General features: G+C 36.0%; 1 protein-coding gene across 1 annotated transcript in view; it reads right to left on the reverse strand.

The window, feature by feature from the left end:
* Positions 1–17,682, reverse strand: part of LOC121875932 (pyroglutamyl-peptidase 1-like) — a 32,509-nt gene extending 14,827 nt beyond the window's left edge. Inside the window, exons 1-2 of the mRNA XM_042380686.1 lie at positions 17,544–17,682; positions 10,491–10,726 (exon numbers count right to left, since the gene is read on the reverse strand). Coding sequence (XP_042236620.1) covers positions 10,491–10,724 — 234 coding nt within the window. The 5' untranslated portion in view covers positions 10,725–10,726; positions 17,544–17,682. The remainder of the gene's footprint in view (positions 1–10,490; positions 10,727–17,543) is intronic.
* Positions 17,683–18,082: the final 400 nt, after the last annotated feature.

An 18,082-nucleotide genomic window follows, 5' to 3' on the forward strand; every position in this document is an offset into this window, starting at 1 on the left:
CATAACAAGTATAAACTATAGCATGCCTTACAGGCGAAAAAAATTACATTTAAATTAAAACATACTACATAAAAACAAAAAACAAAACAACATCATATGTTAATGGAAAGGCAGCGACTTACTACTAATGATTTTTTTTTAATTTCTAAAGAAGACGAGACAGATTCAGACTCCTCAGAGAGTGTATCACAATTAAATTACAAGTAATGTTGGATATGGATTGATTGACTGATTGATTGGTTGTTGTTGTTGGATATGGAGGAAATGAGGACAGTGGAAGTGTAGATGGTGATCATAAGGAATTTCAGCCATAGCCAAATTTACGAGACCTTCCACAATTACTGTGTGGGACTGTGGTACAGATAAACCCTGGCCTGCCTAATGTGGGTAGGCCTGCATCAGACAGACTCTGTGGTACAGACATACAGTAGTTATCCGTCACTAAATTGACTTCATACCAAAAACTGGGACAAATAAAATATTAAAAGTGGAAGGTGTTAATATTCATCAATCAAAGGGTCAGGGTTAGTGTTTTTTTTATCCAAGTCAGATTTATTTGAATTTTGTCCAAGTTCAAGATACGCATTTTCTTAACAGTAATATATGCTGTTGCTCTATGGAAGCTTAATGATATTCAGATAACATGGCAAGTTATGAATTACTCTCCTTAGTCATTGTATAGTACAGAGCAAGCCCCACTCCCCCATGTTCGTGGATTTTTATTTTGCGGTCCTCTACTATTCGCGGATGACACCCTAGATGTACGCAAGAATGTCTGTGGGTAGTTTTAAAGTTGTCAGTATTTTCGCGGCTGGGACAGGGAGCCATTAGTTCCAGACAGTAATTTCCTTTACCTGTATTGTAAATATGTGCGTGTGTGTGTAAACGACACAAACAAATAAATAATAATTGGAAAATCCTCTCACAAATAATCAGAAATAAATTTATTCAAAATATGAGTCTACCCTCAAGTCCGTGCTTTATTATGTACTTTATTAATAAAGCACAGACTTGAGGGTACTCACATTTTTTTATAAATTTGTTTCTGATTATTTGTGAGAGGATTTTCCAATTATTATTTATTTGTATGTGTTTTGTGTATGTGTGTCTACACACACATATATACAATAATACAATACAGGTAAAAGATGTAATTGTTCTAAAGGAAAACACAAAGGGAATATAAATTTTTTGTGCACAAGTAAAAATGTACCCCCCCCCCCACAAATGCTATTCGCGGCCATTTAGAGAAACTAACCCCCACGAATTTGGGGGGCCCCATGTATACATATTAGTAAATTATGATATAAATTTTTTCATCTAACAACTATTGCAAATGGTAAATACATGAGTCCGTCACATAATGATTATTTTTTCAATCAACCAACCCTGCAGAGTGAAGCCCATTATGTCAGTACAGTCATATGGTCACTAACAAGAGGTGTCTTGTAAACAATGAAGCCCACCTGCTAAATGCATTTGTTTCATCATGTGTTTTCTCTGAAGGATGTTACTCGGTGCCATTAACTGATTATTAACATAAAATTTGGGGACAATAGATGATGCATTAATGTGCAACCATAGAAATATTTATAATTAAAAATTACCCATATTTCCCCAAAAGTTTGTTACACTAACCTAAGTTTAAAGAGAAGATAATGCAATATACAGTGGTTCCTCGGTTAACGAACACAATTCATTCCAGAACGTCGTTCGTTAACCGAAACCATTGTTTCAATGGGATATTGGGTAATTGGTTCCAGCTCACAGAAAAGTATATACAAAGTAAAGCCAAAAATGCATAAAGTCAGAAACACTCCTAAAATTCCCCTAAGTCATGCGCCGGTTAACGTCCAACCGAACAACGTCCAATCGCATATACATCCGTAGCCCATGATAAAAAAAAAAAAAAACACCCTCACACACCCTTCACACCAACACCCTTCACACCTCCCTCACACCAACACCTCCCTCACACCAACACCCTTCACACCAACACCTCCCTCACCAACACCCCCTCACACCAACACCCTTCACACCAACACCCTTCACACCAACACCTCCCTCACCAACACCCTTCACCACACCTCCCTCCACCAACACCTCCTCACCAACACCTCCCTCCCACCACCCACCTCCTCCACCACCACCCTTCACCAACACCTCCCTCACACCAACACCTCCCTCACACCAACACCTCCCTCACACCACCACCCACCTGCTCCACCACATAACACCTTCCAACACCCTTCACACCAACACCCCCCTCACCCCAACACCCTTCACACTGCCTCCCTCACACCAACACCTCCCTCACACCACCACCTCCTCTACACCAACACCTCACACCACCACCCACACCTCACACACCACCACCCACACCCCCCACACCCTTCACACCCCCCTACCCCAACACCCTCACACCAACACCTCCCCACCCAACACCCCACACCAACACCTCCTCACACCAACACCTCCCTCACATCACCACCAACACACCCACCACCCACACCTCCCTCACACCACCACCAACACTCTCAACATCACCACCACTTCTACACCCACCACACACTTCCCCCACATCACCCAACACTTCCCTCACAACCACCAACACCTCATCCATCACCACCGACACCTCCTCACACCACCACCGACACCTCTCACCTCCGGTCACTTCATTAAATTTATAAGCAAAAACAAAAACTCAACCTAAAGGACATAAATTAACAATTAAATACTTCACACCACAGATGCCAATTGTCAAACATGTCACCTCACCCCCTCCTCAGCAAAGGTTTCTTGGTTATACAATAGACTTTAAGTTTGTATCTTATATAAAAATCACAGACTAAAGTTGGTAATAACATTGCAGATAATTTGAATATATCATATATTTTGCACAAAGAAAAAATTTTGCTCTCAAATAAAATTTTAAATTAGATCTAAAATTTGTATGTCATGTAATGCTTGTTTATTCAAATTAATCGCTGTCTTGTGGTTTCAGCAATGTAAATTATATTCTCCCGGTCACTCAATGAAAATTTATGAGCAAAAACAAAACTGATTTAAACACAAATAAACAAATATCACCAGAGTCACTAACTGTCAGCACACACCTCCCTCTCCATCTGCCCAGCCAGGTGTTTTTATTAATACAGTATCCATCAAAGTAGAGAGAATATAATCACATTGCTGAGTCCTTGCAAGACAGTGAGTAGTTTGAATATAAACGCTATATATTTTGGTAACGATAAAAAATTTTGCTCTGTAATAAAATTTTTAAATTAGATCTAAAATTTGTATGTCTAAAGCAAATTATAGCTTGTTTATATTCAAATTGGTCACTGTCTTGTAAGATTTCCAGCAATGTTAATTATATTCTCCCAGGTCATTTCACTGGCATTTTAAAATGAGAGAAGATTAGTAGGACTGTTAAATAAACACACAGAGACCTTCCGCTCAAATTGTCAAACACATCACCTCAACCCCCCCACGCCGCCAGGCAGGGTTTTAGGCTTACAGTTTTTATCTTATATAATATCTCAGACTAAAGTTAGAGATTATAATTTGCATTGCTGGAACTCTTGCAAGACAGCTAATAATTTGAATATAAACGCTATATATTTTGCTCGAGATAAAATTGAAGTACATTAGTGTACAGAACTGTAGTACATTTTATAATATAAAGTTTTCAACTGTATTTTTGGGTAGATTTACATAAATTTCTTCATTTATTTTCATCCATTTACATGCACACACCATACTAAAACAAACGTAAAAGAAATAAATGACCTTAGTGCAAAGCTGGAGTGTACATGTACTAATTTGATTACGGTACTAAAATTGTTATGTCTAGTGCAAATTATAGCTTGTTTATATTCAAATTAATCACTATCTTACAAGAGTCCCAGCAATGTAAATTATATTCACACAGGTCACTTCACTGGCTTTTTATAAGAGAGAAGCTTAGTCACTTAAGAACTGATAAATAAACAAGCATTAGACCTTGGGCGCCAACTGTCAAACGACTAATCACCTCCCTCCGCCCTCCCCACGCTCCCTTGCTCGCCATCCCTCCTCCCTCCCTCTCCCATCTACCCAGCATTGCTGAAATCCTTGCAAGACAGCTAATAATTTGAATATAAACGCTATGTATTTTGCAGAGATAAAATTAATCACCTGTATCACATTACAGTAGTGATTTAATACGAGTGTATATGCACGTACAGTGACCTCCGCTAACGAACTCAATCCGCCAGAAGGTCGTTCGTTAACCTAAAAAGTTCATAACCGGAACATTGTTTCAATGGGTTTTTGAGTAATTGGTTCCAGCTCACCGAAATTTCCTAAATTCAACAAAAATGGTAGAAAAGTTCACTTACTTTGAGGTGTGTATGAAGACCCTGGATGATGATGATGATGGGATTTAGAATGGGGTGGAGGAGAAGGACTAAGAGAAGGCATTGGGGTGAAGAGAAGTCACCCCACATGCCATTTCACCAAATTTTAGCTCTCTTGTAATTCAAGATTATTTTCTTTAAATCAACACTGCACTGCATTATATATTGTCAATATGTAAAATATATTTCAAAATGACCAATAATTTGCTTGGAAACAGAAAAAAGCTTAGTTGAAGAGAGTCTCAAGATGTTACCCAGTGAAAACAGAGAGAGACTAACTCCTGTTTGCTGTGTTAAGAGGCTGATCCCACGATAAACTAGTCACTTTACCTTCAATTATGTTCAATTATTGTTAAAATGGCTAAAAATTGAATATTAAACTTTTAAAATTATTGAATAGTATAAACTTTGATATTTACTAAAGTAAATTACAATTTATTTAATGATTGGTGGACTGATACTAAAGCTGGTTGCCCGGTCAGTAAGCGAAAACATGTTGAGGTCGGTTCATAAGAACTTCGTTAACCTAATTTTTTTTCAGAACCAAATTTTTTTCGTTAACCGAATTGAAGATCCTATGCAGTTGTTAATCAAATTACGTTAACCGAGGTTTGTTAAACGAGGGTCACTGTATATAGTATTCCACATACACGTAAGTAAATACAAAGTTTATGTGATGATCCCATTTGTTAACGCCCCTGCTTCAAGAACGATCTAGGAAATTAACCGCCCATGAATGTATATATGCAAGTAAATCTAATTCCATCTTGGGTGAGTACAGACTAAAGAGAAATACAAACCAAATGTGTATATATACAGAGAGGGTGAGACCAGGTCCACAATGGTCAGGTATTAGGTAATGACCCTACTAATCTTTAAATAGCACACAACGGTTGGTGGTCAGTCAGAGGGTGTGACCAACTTTTCACCTGGTTGCAAATCTTCTTAATTACAAATGTCCAGTTTGTACATGCCATACCAAATTCATGTTGAATGTAGCCAGTATGTTTAATAAGACTAGATTCTATAATGTTCCCTATCAATGTTAATCATTATCTGTCAAAATGCTTGTTATCCTCAAATGAACAAACAGAGCATTGGATTCCTGGCCTGTCCTAACACTGTATTTATGTTGTTTAAGTCTAGTTGCAAGATCTTTACCTGTCTGGCCTAAGTAAAACATATTACATTCCTTGCAAGGAACTTTATAAATGCAACCAATTGTGTTGTTGGGGGAGTTCTTGATTAACATTTGTTTAACAGTGCATGAGTGCATCTAAATGGTTAGTTTCTTTACTAAATCCCCTAGTTGGAAACATTTCTAACTCTAATATCAAGAATAATATAGATTTGGTTGATAAACTCAATAACTTACACATTAATTATGATTTTAAACTGGTCAGTTTGATTTATCACTCTTTACAAAGGTCCCAGTTGATGATTTACTGGAGTTCTCAGATTCCTGGACAATATTTCATTGTCCGCTCTCAAAGACGTCTTCAACTCATCAATCAAACTGTAAATTTGAATCAATGGAGAACATTATGCTCAAAAATTTGGTATGGCAATAATCCACTCACCAGTATTAAGCAACCTATATATGGAATTCTTTGAAAAGAACTATTAAGTAATATTTTACCACCTTCAGCAGTCTGGTTTAGATATGTTGATGATGTATTATGTCTCTGGCCATGTAATGAGACCCAAAAGCTTTCCCCACAACTAACAACTTAGCCCCCTCGATCAAATTCACTATGGAATTAGAGCAAGACTGTAAATTGCCCCTAGACTGTCTGATACACAGAATAGGTAACACTTTTAAGTTCAGTATTTATAGAAAACCAACTAATGTGTGTTCATTCATTCATTATTATTCTGCCCACCATAATAGAGTCAAACAGTCAGTACAACATACATGCTTGAGAATTTGCAGTCCGAATTCATTGATGAGGAATGCAAATATACTCTTGGCTCAAACCTTAAATCAGATCTTTCATAGACAAATGCCTAAACATTACTAAGAAAACTATTTATAGAACTGATCCAAAGCCAACCCATGACCATAAGAATATCTTAATATTACCATTTCACAAAAATTTCTACACATTCCTTCACAACTAAAAACCTGAACGCCAATGTGGCATTTAAAAACCATGCACTGTTAAACAAATGTTAATCAAGAACTCCCCCAACAACACAATTGGTGTACTTTATAAAGTTCCTTGCAAGGAATGTATTATGTTTTACTTAGCCAGACAGGTAAAGATCTTGCAACTAGAATTAAACAACACAAATACAGTGTTAGGACAGGTTGAGAATCCAATGCTCTGTTTGTTCATTTGAGGGATAACAAGCATTGCATTGACTGATAATGCTTCAATATCTTGTAATTCAATTGATAGTAGGAACATTATAGAATCTAGTCTTATTAAACATACCGAAGCATTCAAAATGAATTTGAGTAATGGCTCTACACAAGGCAATTTTGTAATAAGAAGATTTGTAACCAGGTTAGAAAGTTAGTACCTACCTCTGACCTGACCACCAACCGTTGAAGGCTTTTTAAAGATTAGTAGGCATTACCTAATACCTGACCATTGGACCTGGTCTCACCCCTCCTGTATATATACACTGGTTTGTATTTCTTTAGTCTGTACTCACCCTGAAGATGTAAAATTTTCTTATATCCCATATATATATATATATATATATATATATATATATATATATATATATATATATATATATATATATATATATATATATATATATATATATATATATATATATATATATATATATATATATATATATATATATATACATAGTGAACCTCACTTATGTCAATTGAACCACGGAGGCCCTATAGTTATAGAACGCATAAAGTGAACAACATAACATGTGGGATTAAATGAAATAGAGACCGTTCAACCCCCAAACTCACTTTTTGAAGCACACACTATGTAGTAAAATAACATCTTAATTAGATGGTACATGCACACAATTAATACTTAAGAGAAATAGAGAAATACAGTCGCCAAGTTAATGTCCATTCAAATAATGGACTCCACTCCTTTTCTCACACTTGCTGGCTCTTTTCCTCTCTGAGAAATGTTTGGGAAAACCACTAGATTTTAAATAAAATACCCAAACTAAAGTTAGATAATATAATGACATTGTAGATCTCAAGACCAGGAATATTTTTAATATAAATGTCATATATTTGCAAACAAAAGATAACATATTTACTCAGAGTAAATAGATCAAAAATTAATGCAAAATCTATGATGTTTATATTCAAAATGATCATCAAATTGTAAGAATTCCAGCAATGTAAATTATATTCTGGCTGTATGAATTTTATGAGTTAAATAAAAATTATACCATTATATGAGTAGATGCAAAGTAGAATTCTGGTTCTGGCAGGGTACCACGAATGTAGAACGCCAGAAAGTGAAACCGAGAAAGCGGGGTTCACTGTAGTAAGTATAAATTAAACATACTAGAACCTTAAATCACTACTGTAATGTGATACAGGTGATTAATTTTATCTCTTGTGCAAAATATAAGACGTTTATATTCAAATTATTCCTGTCTTGCACAGCAATGTTTATCTCAACTTTAGTTTGAGATATTATATAAAATAAACACCTTAAAAAACACACCTTGTCCAAAGGAGAGTGGAGTAAAGAGGGGAGGCAGGGGGAGCGGGAGGTGAGGTGACAGATAGTGGCCGGTGAAGTATAATTTGTTTATTTATTTGAAATTTTTGGTTTTAGCTCATAAAATTCATAGAAATTACCCAGCCAGAATATAATTTTCATTGCTGGAATTCTTATAAGATAGTTATTAATTTGAATATAAACAAGCTAAAATTTGCATTAGACATACAAATTTGATATCTAATTTAAGAATTTTATTAGGGAGAGCAAAAAATTTATCTTTTGTGCAAAATATATGACGTTTATATTCAAATTATTCCCTGTCTTGCAAGGATTTCAGCAATGCAAATTATAATCTCCTAACTTTAGTCTGAGGTATTATTTATTTTTAAGCCTGTAAATCTAGTGCTTTTCCCCAAACATTTCTCAGGAAGGTGAGGGGGTAGGGAGGGAGGGAGGGGTGACAGTGACATGTTTAACAGTTGGCGCCTGTGGTGTGAAGTATTTAATTGTTAATTTATGTCCTTTAGATTGAGTTTTTGTTTTTTGCTTATAAAATTTAATAGAAGTGACCGGGGTGAATTTAATTTGCATTGCTGGAATTCTTATAAGATAGTAATTAATTTGAATGCAAACATAGAAGAGATCACTGAATTGGCCAAGTACCTCCTCAGCTTATCAGCTGATGTTGAAAACAATATGTGATTTTCGTAAGGATTTTGTTAATCAAATTTTTTTTCGTTAACTGAATTGAAGATTGTTAAGGAAGGTAATTCGTTAACCAAAATTTCGTTAACCGAGGGACCACTGTACTGTACAGTGCCTGTATTAGATGATCATGCCCAAGAAGCTTTGAGACTTAACATATTGTAAATGTGTGCAAATGAATATAAGACACAAAGGCCTGACAGCCCATCATGGGCAGTGCAGATACAGTAAATAAGGAGAGTGTGACCAACACTGCACTCAACCACTTTCATGAAAGTTAGCTGGGATGTGAACCTGTAGCCCAAAGAAAAGGCAGCTCGTGCTGTACCTACTCCGTCATTACACACCTGTATTTCTGTACAAAACCCCATTTCTGTACTTATACTGTATGCACAGTATACTATACATATACATGTCATATGAAGGTCCAACTGTATACAGTATTGATCTAAAAGTATGGCTAACCAACCACCAAATAAGAGGCAGAACTTTTTAACTGATTACTTCAATATGTTGATATGGAGGAAGAAATGGATGAATCGATGCCTCTGTCATGCACATACCAACAAGAACATGGCAATGACCACACCTCAGGCCCCACACAACAGAAGGAGGAATCTGACAGTGATGTCACAACCGATAATCGTGACACAGCCATGAATGTTCCATGAATTGCTCTGAGGGTTTTATAGGCCCCACACAACAGGAAGAGCTCTTTAATAATGAAGTTGATACATGGTCCAATAATTTTTATTAATGTTGCCTGTATAATGATTAATACATATGCTTACAAGTATTGTTCCCACAAAAAAAATTATTTTTTTTTTTTTTACATTTGGGGGACATTTTATTTCTCATAGGAACATACCTCTCTGGGGTAAGAGAAGGGAGAGGGATACGACATAGTGAGTTAATTGTTTATAATTGTCGAACGAGTGACTTATATAACAATAAGAGATTTTAATGAATTAACTTCCTAATAATATAACAATTACGAGTCATATTGATTAGGTTTGGGATAAAATGTTTTCTCCCTTATATTTTTATAATGATAAATGTGACTCATCGTGTTCCTCCTAGTTTAGATGAGTGATGTGCAACTGGAGGATGAAGGACAGGAGTCCGGGCCTATGGATGATGGAGGGGACTATGGAACTGTCCCTGAGGAGGTAGTACAAGTATTGAGTGAGGAGCTACAAGGACTGGAAAGTTCAGCTCATACACTACATACAAGGAAATGTCTGTCAGTAGAGAATGTGAATTCAGTAGTAGTAGTAGTTTCACCCAGGACCCAAGGGGGCCATACTACATGTAATTATCAAGGATGTAGAGCCACTTGGATTACTAAGATAGATCCTCATTTGGCTTGCATAATTCATGGCAGCTGTGTCTCAAATAGCCTATTTTCACCAATGGATTGTTCAGTTTGTTATGATCAAATTTTTCAATTTCATCAAGCTACAGGTGATAAGAAAGAATTATTGCAGATCCAAATTAAAAAAGGTGGAATAAGGCCTTGAAGAGTAAATTTTTAAATGTAAAACAATGGAAAGATCCCAAGTTGGCAGAAAGTTTAGGTCTATTGGTGTTAGGTAAGAGACTTAATCCCCACTTAGACAAGCCTGTTCTTAGGCACATTACATATGATGATGTAGCACGTCACCTATGAGAGCTCTCACACACACACACACACACACACACAAAAGTGATCCTTTCTAACCTTTGGCTGCAAGTCTTTCCATCGCTGGGGTACAATCTTCTGAACATAATCATATTCCACTTTCACTATTTCAGTAACTAATTTCACTCCTAGTTCACTTTCTAGGTCCGTATTCATGAGACCCTCAACAGCCAACTGGCTGGCATTGACGTCATGTGATGGGAAGGGGCCAAAGCCGGTCACATAAACAAGTGGACGAACATCCTTTACTTCTGATGTTGATGCATCTCCCATTTCTGGAAGGGCAGGAATGCATTAGAATTCAGTATGCAAACATTTTCTGTATAAAAAAAGTAATAATAATAACTGGTAGACCAAAAGTTAAGGCGTGTCAGCACTCTTTTCTTGATATTTGAATGCGTTATAAAGTACGAAGGAAGAACAGATGGTTAGGTCTGTTTAAATGTTGAGGAATAAATGATGATCTCATCGGGTGTGTTTATTACGATTTATATTGGATTATTTTTTTTTTAATTTCTGGGAATATCATTTGGATAATAGTAAGAAATCTGAGAACAGCACTACCAGGGTGTCTACTGGCCAGAAAAAAACAAAATTCCCTGACTTTTCCAAGTGCAGGGGTACATTAATTTGGTATTTATTATGACAGAATAACAAAATTTGAGGTTTTCAATAACGTGTACTGTATATACTGTACTACAGCATGCCCTTCAAATTCGTGGGGTTTAGTTTCTCAAAATGGCCACAAATAGCCAAATCCGTGAATAGCATTTGCTGACCCGGGGGGGAAGGGGGGAAGGGGGGAAGGGGGGTTACATTTTTACTCGCGTGCAAAGAAATATATATTCCGTTTATGTGTTTGCCCTTAGGACAATTATTTCTTTTACCTGTACAGTATTGTATATATGTGTGCATGTGTAAACACACACACAAAACTCATACAAATAAATAATAATTGGAAAATACTCTCACAAATAATCAGAAACAATTGTATGAAAAATGCGAGTTTACCCTCAAGTCTACTCTGTGTTTTATTAATAACAAAACACTGAGTGAACTTTAGGGTAGAATCACATTTTTAATACTTTTGTTGTCTTGTTTATGATCATTTGTGAGAGAATTTTCCCATTATTATATACTGTGAATATATGTGTAATAATAATAATAATAATAATAATAATTAGGTTTATTGAAGAAACGTAAGAGGCTAAATATACAGTTCATATTTGGGGAATGGGTTCTGGTACAAATAATATACAAGTGACATAAGTGACACAAATAAGACATATAATAACTTAGATGTGTGTGTGTGTGTGTGTGTGTGTGTGTGTGTATTATATACAAGTAAAAGAAAATACTGTCTCTAGAAAATAGGCTTCCTGTCCATAAAAATGCCGCCTTTAAAACTACCCTTAAACATTCTTGGGTACATCCAGGGTGTCATCCGTGAATAATCGAGGTCCGTGATTTTTAAGGGCAGACTGTATTGGGAAATTTAAAGATGATAATTGCCACTGGAGACCAGACTGACTATTTTATTTAACCAGCTATGTTTCAGTACAATTATTAGGCCTCGTGATGAACATCAGCAAGACTTGACCCCACCTCCATATTTTTCTCCTTGGATTTGTGCAATTCACGTGGGTCGACCTGGACATTCCAAAACAACCCAGAAATCCAACAAAACAAAATTCACTCTGATCCACCTACACTGGAATAATCCACTAAAGTCACTTAATTATAAGAACAATTCATCTTTGACAATATTCATTAAATAATTAATAGGTAATAACCTGTAATATTTGTTTGTTTTTTATCACTAACATGAAATATGAGAGGTACACAAACAATTCACTTATTGGAATGGACTATTTTCTGGAATTTATTCCTAAAAGTTTAGTTATTTACCTATTAGTATATAGTACATCATTAATTTATGGTAAGTTAGTGTCAAAATACCAACATTTTTAAACTGAACTGAATTCACATAAAATTCCACATTTAATTGTAAGATTCCCTTGCATTTCCAGGTCTTCCAACCCCAAATAAAATTCCCCGCTTTTTCCAAACCAGTAGGCACCCTCACTACCATCAGAAGTTGCTCGATTTCATTCATTCTTTCACAGATGTTCTTATCATTATATTAAGTACAGTGCCAGTATTTTAATTATAAGTACACAGTAGATGCATATTTTTTTTTAGTTTTTCTATTTACGAAGAGGAAAATTGTGGGGTACAACTCATTGAAAATTGATCATATAACATTAAAATAATGTCTCTACATGCTTTGTATGTGAAGAAATCAATTATTTACCGTAAATACTCCTCCGAAATATCTGCCGAGTCAGTGTGTGTTGTCATCTGCTTAATATGTTTACAATTGACAAGCTCGGTCTGTGTGTACTATCATGTCACAAAAAATAAAAGTTACTTAACATCAACAAAGTTGCTTTCAGTGGTACCAGATATCAAAATAAATATGGATTAATATGGGGGGGGGCTCTGGGGGTAGGGCCCCTCAACTAGGAAGTTCGGTAAGATTTCTTTGGTTGGGTAGGTCAGGTTCTGTTCTAATAGCGTCACTTCTTTTAAAATACAGTATTTACTATAATGGTAAGAATATCTGTGGAAAAAAATGAACAAATTCGAACAACTCCTTCTTGTGGTAGTGCTGTTCTCAGACAATACCAAAAATCGAAAGAACAGTGCACAAATTAGGAAGTTAGCTAAGGTTAGGTTATATTCTGTGCATTATCATTTTTCTTGTTACGGTATCATGCAAATAGTATCTCCAGAAATTTTGGTTCAATTCAACAAGTTATTCCCTGGTGCTAACTGTCTCCTCCACCTTTTTATTATGAGTTTTGGTTTGCACAGCCACAGTTTATGTAGTGTTTGTGCTTCCACTTTATGCACATTATGTTTGGGTATTCTTATTGTTTGTCATGCAGCAATTTTAGGTTTGGTTTAGGTTAGGTTGAAATTATATTTTTACAATGGTTTTTGCCGTATTGAACGATTCTGACCTTCAGAAAATAGGTCCATGGCGGAAACATTAATTTTACTGTATGTTTGCAAGCACATAGTTCATGTACAGTACATCCAAACTTTTTATTACAAACATTATATTTGTACACCCACATTGTTTTAAGTATATTTCGTATACTACTATTATGTACAGTAAATTGTATAGTACCTGCATTGGCTATACAGTATTGTAATGGATACTCTCGCTACAACTGCCACTGTGGCTGATCAGCGATCCTTGACGAAGTTTCTCCAAGCCTAGTCGTCAAGACTCGTGGCGGTTGCCACCCTGTGTTCTCTGCCAAGCCTAGCCGTTGGACTCAGCGGTGGGGGGGCGGGGGGGACACCGGCAGCGCTTACTTCCGGTGGACGTGTATATAAGCTCACAGCCTGCTGCGTGAAGTCCATTCTACCTTGAGCCCTGCAACACAACACCTCCTCTAAAGAAGCTCCGGCACAGCAACTCCTCTACCACGCAGCAACTTCCCAGCACCAGACTGTTTTGTATATAATATAATTATATAAGAAAACCACCATTAAGAGTTTCCCTTCTCCAACCAATCCTGAGTGTGAGACATCATAAATTAACACTACAGTATACAGTACACCCTGAATGATGTAAACTTGTACTGTATGACAATTTGTTATCTAATTATGTAAAGTTAGGTTAATAAAAAAATACACTAACAGCAGCATTGTAAAGTAACTAAATAAATTTACTCAAGTATACATTTTTGGGTACAGCATTTCCTTTAAAAAGTATTAAAATTTTTAGTACTTTTACTTCTACTTAAGTATGGTTTTCTAATACTTTTTCTCCAATACAATTAAAAATTTTTACTCATTACTTGCCTTTAAACAGTTTTAATGTATATAGCAAACTAATAATATATTTTTAAATTAATAAATTAATTATTAACCAAAGTAAAAGAGCTGTGTGCTGTGGGTGGACACAACGCAGTCATATACCTGGGGTCTCATGTCCATGAGCACCTTGACCACCCACCTCACCGAGTCTACTCTCTTATCCCCGTCCCTATCAAATCCCCTCTCTTCTCCCCCACCTTTCCTTCAGGGGCTTGGTCTTCCAATTAGATATTAGTTGCTCTTCGCATATACTGTACCTAAAATTAATTTAAAAAAGGCTGTGAATCTAATATACTTCACATAATTCTATCTTTGATATAAAGCCTGTAAGACTGAGTGTATTTAATATTCTGCTTAAATAACTAAGTATACCCCCCCCTCCCCTACTACCAGCCAGATGTTACATGAAGCAAAAAATTCAGCCACTCATCAATTAGAATCGAATAGTGACGTCACCACAGCCACACCCCAATTAGATGGACAGTTCATGAGACTTAGTCAGACTCAGTCACTATGGAGGCAACATTCACCCACAAACTCCTCAACTGAAGGAGCTTGATAGCTACTTGGCATGTCCAGAGGATGGAATGGAGCTACTGAGGTCCTTCCCAACATTATATACTTATCTCTCAAGCTTAAGTAACACCCCACTACCTGCATCAGCTCCTTGTGAGCGTCTGTTTAGTCATGTTAAGCTTATTATTTATTATTTAATGAACATTTTACACCCCAGGGGAACACAAGCCTAATCACAAGACCATGCAGTCAGACGCTAATACATTGGTATACTTGTGTCTCACAGGACATGCCAAGACTTGTGATATGGAAACAATATTGATATGATTTAAGGACAATAGGAGTTAACACCTACCAAAGCGTGGGTAGCGTACAAGAATTAAATCAATGTTATTACGAATAAGTAGTTGATGACATATAGTGACTGTCCCTGTGGTAGGAGGTCTCTATGGACAGTTACAGAGTTTACAGGAAGAGAAGTGTGGGTCATCCCCCACCTCAGATGCCAAATAGGTCTATATCATAACCTAGTGCAAGTAGAGATAACATTATGTCGTGGACCATAAGTCCACGTTAATAATACTTGTGTGGATATGGAAGAAAGTGATCATAGTGTTGGATGGATATATTAGCCACGAATCCCTGTGATGGATTGTAGGGAGAAGAATGGCTCAACGTATTCACTTTCAGTTGGTCATGCTGGGCTTATATTTAGGCCTGAAAGATTCTGATTGGACAGCCATAATTTTAAGAATCTGTTATTTCTCAATAAAAAGATTTGCAAATAAATGTGTAATGCATTGTGCCATTTATTTTTATCTTTAGTTAACTATTTTTTATAATTTCCTGTGGAATTATTTTAATATTTAAGATTTTTTGTTTTGTTTTTACTTTTACTTTCAGTACTCAAGTACAGTATTTTAAGAATGAGATACTTTTTCTTACTGAGTACATTGACATTTGGATACTTTTACTTCTACTTGAGTAACATTTTGTCAATGTAATGGTAATTATTGACAACTGACCCACATCCGATTTTTCATAGAAAATGTAATAATATTGACGACTGACCCACGGACAAGTTATTTGTTTTAATGTTTACTTGGTAAATTTGCACTTCAAACCTCCCACTCTGTTAGAGTCAAAAATATATCTTTCTAGTATATTTGTGTGTTTAGACCGAATATGACCTTCATTTCCGTCGGAAATTGGCCGTTTTTTTTATCGATTTTATTTTTTCGGACATTTAAAAAAAAAATAATGGCTAAGCAAATAAAAAATACACCAAAACACACGAGAAAAACAAAAACCAAACCAAAACTAACCTAACCTAACTGACTCTCACCATATGATGGAATCACCTATTTCTTACCTTATTGGGCTGGTTCTGTTTCGTCGTTGGATTCTGAGATTCTTACACAACACCACATATGTTGGTCTTTGCGATATTTACATTCAGTCTTGCACTTAACACACTTTACTGAGGTTGGATAACACCATGCGACGAAAAATATGCTATAGTTTCTTTTGATTTTTCCCAAAAATCTTGCAACCAGCTCCATATAATTGAAGTGACACCCATCGTGAGACTTCCATGGTGAAAATGAATTTGAATTTCGAATATGAGTGACCCAAATTAAAAATCGATTTTGGAAATAAAAATACTGCAAATTAAACCACAAATCATTTTCATTGGTTAAAAAAAAAAAATGCTTTTGATTGGTCGCGTGAAGTGTACGGGAACGCATGCGCGTGATGATTCATGAGGGGGAGACACAGTGTGAGAGGTGAGGTAGGCGATAATGGCGGAAGATTAATGGAAGAAAATAGAGAAAATTTTGGATATGCTATCTCCGTTATTATACAGTACATTTGCGACTTGTAATGTAATAGATGAAATGATCTTATAATTAGACGTCTTATTAGAATATGACAATAGATTAGTGGTAGGAATGTGGAAACGTAAAAATACGGTTTATTTTCTGACTAATGATTTTCATCAGTGAGTTTTGATATGACAATCATTTTTTGTGAAAATGCTTCGTTTGTAGAAATTAAACGAGGGCGCACTACTTTGTCTTCTTGGCAGTAATGCAGCGGTAACATCTCATCCCAGGATGAAGAGAGCCAATCATATTGATTTATTTCAAAACACTTTTACCAAAAGCTGCTGCTTGTTTTTCATATCAACGAAGGTTAGTTTAAGTTTAATCTACAAATAACCACTTTTTAACACATTGGCACGAAGTACGAGTATCCACTATAAAATAGTGAAATTGCGGCGCTTTTATAATCGCTTTCAATGAAAAATCGGCTGCGGGTCTGTCGTCAATAATTACCATGTGTAAAAGGTGGTTATCTATAAATTAAACCAAATCTAATCTTAGATATGAAAAACAAGCAGTAGAAGTGTTGTTAAAAGCCTCAACCTAATTAAACAAACCTAACCTAACTTCCTAGCTAGCCCCCTGAACCACCCTGTATATCAAACAGAAAGAACTTGCTATAATATGGTGTAAATTTACGTTGTTGTTTTTTTGGACATGAGCAGCCGTCCATACCTGAGGGCTTATAAGGGTACATGGTGCGTCAGCATGATCAGACCCGGACACTGGATTGTTTTGAAATACGTCAATATGAGTGACTATTTACTCTATATTTTAAGTCTAGCTTATAACTTACTTTAATTAATTGGTTGGTGTTTTAAATGGCGGTAAAACTAGTGGGTATCACTCCTTGAACCTGTTGCTGCCTCAGCTGACCCAGGCCGCTTCGTCTCCAGCACCAACACAAACACTGAGGCTACCAACTGTCCTTCCTACTGTTGTATGATTATTATTCTTTTAATTTATAATTTCCATTTATCAAAATAACCCCAAGAACTTTTTTTATGTACAACATGAACTTTAAAATTGAATATAAATTCGGGGTACAAAAAGGAAGAAATAAATGTTTAATTTGTAGAATGGGAAACATAAGTCACCGAAGGGTCTACAGAAAATTCTAGATTTCAGTAAGGGCAGCTCTTATAGGGTGGGTGCGGTGTTCAGTCCAACATAAAACTTAACGTATCACGTGAAGTTTAGGCACGCCAATTTATTTCACCTTAACCCTTGTGCTACAAACATCCACCTGGCACCTACTTCCTTTTACACCTAAATTTATTTACCTTTTACTTTTAACCTCTTCGCCACTGATCGGCTCGTTAGCCGCTTGGGCAG

The sequence above is a fragment of the Homarus americanus genome, unplaced genomic scaffold (assembly GCF_018991925.1).
Source record: "Homarus americanus isolate GMGI-L3 unplaced genomic scaffold, GMGI_Hamer_2.0 scaffold59875, whole genome shotgun sequence".
NCBI classification, from domain to species: domain Eukaryota; kingdom Metazoa; phylum Arthropoda; class Malacostraca; order Decapoda; family Nephropidae; genus Homarus; species Homarus americanus.